Source organism: Hyla sarda, chromosome 1, assembly GCF_029499605.1.
Source record: "Hyla sarda isolate aHylSar1 chromosome 1, aHylSar1.hap1, whole genome shotgun sequence".
NCBI lineage: Eukaryota > Metazoa > Chordata > Amphibia > Anura > Hylidae > Hyla > Hyla sarda.
In genome coordinates, this window is record NC_079189.1 from 5,224,173 (window position 1) to 5,233,600 (window position 9,428).

The following is a 9,428-nucleotide window of genomic DNA, read 5'->3' on the forward strand; positions in this document are numbered from 1 at the left end:
GGTTTTATAATTACCTGTTCCCGAGGCCCGGGGTCCGAGCTACTTCTGGCTCCGGTGGGGTCCTGAGCTGTCACTGTGCGCAGTGACGTCGTGTTGAGGACGTCACTCGTCATTGCGCAGCGCACAGCGTAACGCAGGAGCCAGAAGTAGCGCGGACCCCGGGAACAGGTTATTATAAAACCGGGGATTGGGGGAGGCAATAGGGCAGCGGCGGCGTCGGTCTCGGCCGGGGCGGTGTGGTGGTGCATTATTGGATTATCAGCAAGGTAATTGCCGATACCGTCCAAAATTGTGAATAACGGCCGATAATATCGGCCAAACCGATAATTGGTCGATCCCTACATAGGGGGTTGTTTACCTGTTATGCCTGCCACGTCTGCAGGGGGAGGCACTTCACAGCTAATTGTTACTGACACGTCTTCAGAGCAATAACATTACGACACATAGGTGGTCCTTTACCCGTTATGCCTGCCACGTCTGCAGGGGGAGGTACCACATAGGTTATTGTTACTGACACGTCTTCAGAGCAATAACGTTACGACACATAGGTGGTTCTTTACCCGTTATGCTTGCCACGTCTGCAGGGGGAGGTGCCACGCAGGTTATTGTTACTGACACGTTTTTCAGAGCAATGACATTTTGTCATAGGTGGTTGTTTTCCTGTTATACCTGCCACGCCTGCACCACACGTCTTCAGAGTAATAACATTTCGACATAGGTGATGTTACCCTTAATGCCTGCCACATCTGCAGGGTAAGGCTCACGCAGGTCTACATTACTGACACAGTCTCAAACAAGGACCACGGCATAGGAGGTCGGATATTCCGGATGCTAACCATATTGGCAAGAGGAGGCCGCACAGGTTCTGGCCACTGACACTTTTCAGAGCAAGAGCAACTCGTCACATACAGGGGGTCACATCAATCTATCAATCACAGTCAACAGCTCCCCTTGCTTCCCAGTCCCACAAGTCCACTAACTCAGGGTCACTTTTAACTCAGCGCTGACTTTCAAGCTGCACATCCAGACTCTCACCACCTCATGTCGCCTCGACCTCAAAAACATCTTTCGAATGAGCTTATTGCTCAATTTTGACTCAACTTAACTATTGCTACTTGCCCTCATCATCTCTGGCTTGGGCTACTGCAACATCTTCCTCTGTGGCCTTTCCTTAAACACTCTTGCTCCCCTCCAATGCATGCTTAACCCTGATGCTCGACTAATCCACCTCTCACCTCGCTTCTCCTCTGCCCCTACCCTGTACCAATCCCTTTACTGACTACCCATTGGCCAATGAATTCCATATAAACTGTTCACCACAACATACAAGGCCATCCACAACCTGTCCCCCGCCATACATCTCTGACTTGATCTTCTCGTATAGCCCCTCACGCAACCTCCCATCTTGTCAAGACCTCCGCCTGTGCTCTCCTCTCGTCGCCACCTCACACAACCGTCTCCAAGACTTCTCCCAAGCTTACCCCATATACTTGAACTCACTACCCGGACCTACGACCTTCAATAATCCTGCTTCCACTGCACAACTACTTCCCCACTTGCTCATAGATGACCAGCTGTCCCCCTCAGCTACTGTTTCCTTCCCCTCTCCTCGCAGATTGTAAGCTCTTCTAGGCAGGGCCCTCTCCCCCTCTATATCAGTCCACAATTTACTGTGTCATGTTTAATGTCCCTGTGTTTGTATTATGTTTTTTAACCCTTGTCAAATGTAAGGCGTCCTGGAACCAAGGATGCTATATAAATAAATAAACAACAATAATATCGGCACCTATCCCGTGTATAGACCATTAAAGGGGTTATCCAGGAAAAAAACTTTTTTTCCTGAAGTTAAGGTTGTTCATTCTGTCTATGTGCTCTCTGATGACACGTGTCTCGGGAACCACCCAGTTTAGAAGAGGTTTGCTATGGGGATTTGCTTCTAAACTGGGCAGAGAGCACTAAGACAGAAAAGAACAACCTTAACTTCAGAAGCTCATAAGTACTGAAAGGATTAAGATTTTTTAATAGAAGTAATTTACAAATCTGTTTAACTTTCTGGAGCCAGTTGATATATATATATATATATATATATATATATATATAAAGCTTTTTCCTGGAATACCCCTTTAGCAAAAAGCCATGAAAAATCCTGTTAGGATCTAATACAGTATCCTGCTGTATTAAGCCATTTAGTTTATGTTAAACTCTACAGCATTATATCTGCTTAAATCCTGTGCATTAAATATGCGCAGGATACTGTAAGAGTGAATGTACCCTTAAGGAATTGAAGTGTAAGGGCAGGGCTATGGAAGGTTAGTGTAAAGGTAGGACAGGGCTATGGTCCTGGGTCAGCTGACTTCCTGTGAACTACAAGATGACATTATCAGCTATCAGATGCCTCCTACTAACTCCAAGGCCCCTCCCCTCCCACTCTATCTGTATACTGCTGCTATCTCTATGGGATGAGGATTTATAGTAATTATACTCCATATATCTGTATATTAGAGTAAAATATGGATAGCTCCCAGTAAGAAACCAAATGACCCAGACCGAGCTAAACCAGATAATCCCCCTTATACCCCAGGTGCAGTAAAGGGAAAATATAAGAATAATAGAAATCTGGAGGTCCGAAAATATATGGACACTGATATAGTAATAAACTAATTCAATAAATCAAAATAGGTCAAATAATATAGCACATAAATATATGCAGTTCACCCACAGGGCCCTTGTGGGTGACTGGATTAACACAATGGCCCTCATTTACTATTGCAAACCCAACATGTTTTGTCAGGTTGTGCGCCAGAAATTATGTCTGTGCCAGATTTTGCGCCAGAATTTGCGCCAGAATTGAAAAAACCCGACTAACTGTCCCTTTTGCTAAGAAAACCCCCTGAAGGGGGCGTGGCCTCTGGAAAAGGGGAGTGGTCTCCACAAAGGGGCGTGTCCCCGGCATTTTCACACAAAAAACTACATATTTACTAAGGTTTCCATATAAAATGTGGTGGATTGGAGCTGAGGAAAACCCTACAGATCAGAGCAGGTGTAAAAAAAAAAAAAAAGGAAAATGTAGGGAAAGTGGAAAATGTAGGGAAACCTTAGTAAATACCGTGGAAAATAAATTGTAGGGAATTAAAACCCACAAAGAAACCTACACAACACTCTTAGTAAATAAGGGCCAATATATGTATAAAAGAAAAGTGCATGCAGTAAATGATTGAATACTTGTCATTCATAGCGCTGCGGCGGCATATGTACATAGAAGCACTGTGGGGGCCAGATAATGCTATATAGATATGGCCCCCACAGCGCTTCTATAATCATATGCCTCCGCAGCGCTATGAATGACAAGTATTCTAACAGCAGCGCATCTGGCGGGGAAGCTTGCCGGCGCGATGTGCTGCTGAAAGAATACCTGTCATTCATAGCATCTGTATATAGATGCGCTGGGGGGGGGTCAGACATATATCCATATGTCTGGCCCCCACAGCGCTTTATTAGTCATATGCCTTCGCAGCGCTATGAATGAAAAGTATTCTATCAGCAGCACATCGGGCTGGCCAGATGCGCTGCTGATAGAATACTTTTCATTCATAGCGCTGCGAAGGTATATGATTATAGAAGCGCTGTGGGGGCCAGACATATAGATATATGTCTGACCCCCACAGCGCATCTATATACGGGGAGGGGGGGGGAAATCATACATATACACATGGGGGGAATAAGGGGACGCACTGAAGTGTGAAAACCCCACCGGGAGCCCTGAATGGCTCCTCCGTACTGGCCAATCAGGGCTCCCGGCGGGGAATTTAAAAATGAAAGTAAAATACATTATACATCGCTAGGGAGCGCAGCTTGCCACCCACTCCCCTGTTTAATAACTTCCAATCGCATCGGGTCTCAGAAGTGAGACCAGGTGCGATCAGTCCCTCAGCCCCTGTACTACAACCCTCATCATGGAACAGAGTCTGTTCCATGATGGGGGTAGTAGTACAAATGTACGGCCGTTTTAGCACCTCTGCCTACAGACACCCACAGCCGGGGAACTACTACTCTCATCATGGAAACAAGTATGTTCCATGATGGGAGTAGTAGTAGTCCCGGCTGTGGGAGTCTGTAGGCAGAGGTGCTAAAACGGCCGTACATGAGGGATGTTATAACGGGTCTAAACAGATGAATATGTCCGTTATTTACATAGAAAACAGATGTTTAATAACGGACGATTACTCATAGGCCCTTTTTTACTAAGAGTGTTGTGTAGGTTTCTTTGTGGGTTTTAATTCCCTACAATTTATTTTCCACGTTATTTACTAAGGTTTCCCTACATTTTCCACTTTCCCAAAATTTTTTTGCACGTGCTCTGATCTGTCGGGTTTTCCTCAGCTCAAATCCACCATATTTTCTGTGGAAACCTTAGTAAATATGTTGGTGTTTTGTGAAAATGTCAGGAACGTGGCCCTTTTTTTTGTTACCACGACCCCTTTCCCTGGAGGCCACGCCCCTTTTTCGGGTTTTCTTAGCAAAATGGAGAGTTAGTCGGGGCTTTTTCAATTCTGGCGCAAATTTTGGCACAGACAGAATTTCTGGTGCACAACCCGACAAAACATGTCGGGTCTGCAATAGTAAGTGAGGGCCATAGTGTGAAGCATCCACAAGGTTCAGTGTCCATTATCCCTGGATAAGACAAAATAGTTCTCACTCTGTCAGTATAGAGGTGCGCATGGCTCGCAGTTTGAGTAGCTCTTAAAGGGGTACTCCGCTGCTCAGCGCTTGGATCAAACTGTTCCGAATGCTGGAGCCGGCACCGGGAGCTCATGATGTCAGAGCCCTGCCCCCTCTTGACGTCACACCCTGTCCCCTCAATGCAAGTCTATGGGAGGGGCCCATAGACTTGCATTGAGGGGGCGGGGCGAAACTTCATGAGGGGGCAGGGCTGTGCCGTAACGAGCTCCCGGTGCCGGTCCAGCGTTCAGAACAGTTTGTTCCAAACACTGAGTAGCGGAGTACCCCTTTAAGTATTTCTCTGAGCTCCGCAATGACCTTGGCACAGTCCTGCAAATGAAGAAAGTGTAGTACACAGTACTGCTCACCCCAAGATACCCACACGGGTCCTCCCTGGTTCTTGCACCGAGAGCGGCTACTAGCGAGCCCTCTCAGTGTGCAGACCTCGATGTATTTAAACGGGGGTTACCTCGCTGCGTCTATGAAGATGTTATCAGCGGTGAATCACTGACGTTCACCAAACCAGCATGTGTAGACATTCCTCGGCGGTCACATTCAGTATTTTCATCCCCTAATATTGGATCCTGGACTCTGTGTCCGTACTTTCATCAAATCCTGGGACTTGGCATGCATACTTTCCACAAAGCAGACGTCGGCTCTCCGAGGAACATCTACACGCTGCTCCACATTTTGATTTGCCGAACATCAGTGATACACCGCTTCACCGCTGATAACATCTACACAGATGAAGCGAGGTAACCCCCGTTTGGATACATCGAGGTCTATCTTGTAGCTTCTGGGTCCCGATGCTAAATCTGCAACAGGGCCCCACAAGCCAATTATAATACTGGTCTCTTATGGGGCAGATGTGTTTTGGGGCCTCCTTAGGCACCAGAGCCCCGATACGACTGCTACCTCTATAACTGCGCCCCTGCCGCTAGTAGCCGATCTCGGCGCAAGAACCAGAGAAGACCCATGTGGATATCTTAGGGTGAGCAGTACTGTGTACCACACCTTCTTCATTTGCAGGACTGTGCAAAGTTCAATGTGGAGCTCATAGGAATACTTAAAGGGTACCCGTCAGATCCGCCAAAAAAATTTTTTTTTAATATATCACTCAGTACCTAATCCTGACCATGTACATTTAATTTTTATGTGTCTTTATTTATTTTTTTATTACACTTTTAATTTAGCTCACTAGTCTGAATTCCTCTCAAAGGGAGGGGGCGTGGCCTCACTGTGCAGGTCTCCGCCCCCCCTCAGTATGCTGTCTGCTCACATCTCCCCTAGCATTAGCAAAACTACAACTCCCAGCTTGTCCTCTCTGACAGTAGCGGGACACAAGATGACAGTGGGAGGATTTTTCCTTCGCTCACAGCTGTCAATCAAGGAAGTGTGTCCATGACATAGGTGATGACGCATGGACACAGCAGGACTAGTATGTGTCCAAGCAGGCAGGGGGGCAGTTGTTTTGACTGGCTTTTTCAGTATAAAATACTGAAAATGTTCTCATGAAAGCAATTGCAAAACCTATTGGTTATACTTGCTTTACAACATATCAAACGTTTTTGAACTACCTCTGTAGTATACAGGAGCTGATGAGTACTGGAAGGAAAAAGATTTTTAAATAGAAATAATTTACAAATCTGTTTAAATCTCAGTTAATAAGTTGATACCAGTGGATTAAAAATTTTTTTTTTCCAGTGGAGTACCCCTTTAAGAGCTACTCAAACTGCAACCCTCTATACTGACAGAGTGAAAACTATTTTGTGTTTTCCAGGTATAGTGGTCACTTAATCCTTGTGGTGATTTATCTTATTTTTAGGTCATTTTACTGCATGCACTTTTCTGTTATACAGATATTACGTTAATCCATTCACCCACAAGCGCATATATGTACTATATTTTTTACTTATTTTGATTTATTAAATTAGTTTATTACTATATCAGTGTCCATATAGTTTCAGACCTGGAGCTCCAGATACTGCTGCTGCTATCTCTATGGGATCAGGATATGCAGTAGTAATACACATCCCTTCCAGCTCTTTCTGTATACTGCTGCAGTTATCTTTATGGGATTAGGATATATAGTAGTTATACACCTCCCCTCACAGATCTATCTGTATACTGCTGCTGCTATCTCTATGGGATCAGGATTTATAGTAATTATACACCTACCCTCCAGCTCTATATGTATACTGCTGTTGCTATCTTTATGAGTTCAGGATATATAGTAGTTTTACACCTCCCCTCCAGCTCTATATATATACTGCTGCTGCTATATCTATGGGATGAGGACACATAGTAGTTATACACCTCCCCTCTCAGATCTATCTGTATACAGTCTGTATACTATCACTATCTGTATACTATCACTATAGCAGTATTGCTAAGTCAAACATATCATATTTCATATATAGCTTTGTGCTAGCAGTGTGCTGCTGTAATTCTTTTGTCTGTGTTTGTATACTGCTGCTGCCATCTCTATGGGATCAGGATATATAGTAGTTATACACCTACCTACCTTTCAGTTGTCTTTGTATACTGCTGTTGCTATCTCTATGGATCAGGATATATGTAACACTCACGTTGCAGAACACAGGAAACCCGGTGGATGTGGATCCGTTTGACCTGTGTGGCAGATGACTCGGACCGTACCAGGGAGCGGAGTCCAAGGTGCCGCTGGTTTTCACCGGGATGGACTTGCTGCAGCAGGCGGCATCCGGGTCGCTACCCCTGGTACGGCTCGACCACACAAGCGGCTGGGGAGATGCGAGGCACAGGAGGGATAAGACAGCTCGTAGTCAGGATAGCAAAGGTCAGGGCAGGCGGCATTAGCGTAATCAGGAACATAGCAAATTGTCAGTAGGCAGGCGGCAAGGAGCAAGGTCAGGTCACGGAGCAAAGGAACAGATAAAGGCCAGTGTGTGTGGGCGGAGTGCATAACAATATATAGCAGTTATGCACCTCCCCTCCAGCTCTATCTCTTTGGGATCAGTATATATAGTAGTTATACTCTGAGGTGGGCTTGGACTTCCAGCAGGGAGAGAGGAGAAGGAGCTGCCTACTTTACAGTCTGAGTATAGAGCTGTTCACGAAGCCACCACAAAGACCACATATTGTATTTAGGCTTGTTCTGTACTGCATTTTCTTCTTTTTTGTGTAGGGGTAGTTTTCATGTTTATTTCCTAGGCTCCTTGCTGTGTATCTAGTACATGGAGATGAGTGACCTGTGCTGTTGTTTTGTCTAGGAGCAGAATGATCACCACGGTGAACACTACAGACAATAGAGACATCCTGACCCTGTTGCTGGTGGGAATACCTGGCCTAGAACATGTCTACTCCTGGATATTTGCCTCATTCTGCTTCCTCTACATCATTTCCTTCGTTGGGAACGGCATCTTGTTCTTCATCATTAAGACAGATGCGTCACTGCAGACACCTATGTATGACTTGGTGGCCATGCTGGCGCTCACTGATCTGGGTCTGTCCCTGGTGACCCTGCCTACGGTATTAGGGGTGTTCGGTCTTAAGTCTCTTAAGCTTCCTGTGCCCTTCTGTCTGCTCCAAATGTTTATTATCCATGCGTTGTCCGTCATGGAATCTTCTATCCTTCTAACCATGGCCTATGACAGGTTTGTGGCGATCTGCAGTTCTCTCCGATACTCATCGCTCCTCACCAGACCCCTCATATGTAAGTTGGGGTTGCTCTCAGTTATTAGAGGTGTGGCTGTAATCTTGCCGATCCCTTTGATGCTGCACGCCTCCACTCTATGTAAGAGTAACGTCCTGTCCCACGCATTCTGTCTGCACCCTGACATCATGAGGCTCCTCTGCACCCAACTGTTGGCCAATAATATTTACAGTATATTTGCCGTTTTATCCACGATGGGCCTGGATGCTTTGCTTATCACTTTGTCCTATGTCCTCATACTGAGAGCTGTGTGTGGCCTGAACTCAACATCAGAGCGATATAAAGCCTTCCACCGTTGTGCATGTCACATCAGCGTTGTGCTCCTATTCTACATCCCCATGATCAGCTTGTCCATGATCCATAGATTTGGGAATCACAAAAACAATTTTATACACGTCCCCTTGGCTTACTTGCATTTCCTCTTACCACCGGCCATAAATCCAATACTCTATGGCGTGAAAACTAAACGCATTTATGAGTGCCTCATGCATAGACTATGCTTTGTCCAGATACACAAAGTCAACAAGCCTTAGAAATTCCAGTAATTGGTTCCAATGGACTGTATCGAGATTTTTGCCAATCTTCAGTCCATCAATTATCTTCCATCAACCAATCCTGACGACTGGACCCTGGAACCCTGATGAACAATCAGATGTACCCAGGATTACACACAGTCCTCAATTATTAAGATGAAAAGGTGTTGGATAGAAGCCTTGAGGGGTTAAATGTATTCATCAGCATTAGATACCAATACAAAATGAGTTATACCAGGAACTGAAAACTAAGGATTCAGTCAAAAACGAACAGAGAAGAATGGGAGACTAGGACAAAGCAATCATTAGAGGGGCCGAGGTGACCTCAACGAGGATGGGATGTAAGGTAAATGGAGTTGAATGGTCATGTGCACTGCCGCACATGTCATGGCTGGGAAGCATGTCTAGTCTGAATGGTGGCACAGTAAGATGGTTTGTTTCACTACACTTCCCTAACATAATCCAATGATACCGGTTCCTTC

At 45.4% G+C, this 9,428-nt stretch overlaps 1 protein-coding gene across 1 annotated transcript; it reads left to right on the forward strand.

Annotated features, from left to right (window-relative positions):
• Positions 1-7,955: 7,955 nt before the first annotated feature.
• LOC130299844 (olfactory receptor 51G2-like) lies at positions 7,956-9,126 on the forward strand. The gene has a single exon (XM_056551495.1). The coding sequence runs from the start codon at positions 7,978-7,980 to the stop codon at positions 8,944-8,946; it is 969 nt and encodes a 322-aa protein (XP_056407470.1). The 5' UTR covers positions 7,956-7,977; the 3' UTR covers positions 8,947-9,126.
• The last annotated feature ends 302 nt before the right edge of the window (positions 9,127-9,428 follow it).

Bases quoted from the DNA above. Each gene is read 5' to 3' on its own strand.
- LOC130299844 (XM_056551495.1), top strand. From the start codon at position 7,978: ATGATCACCACGGTGAACACTACAGACAATAGAGACATCCTGACCCTG.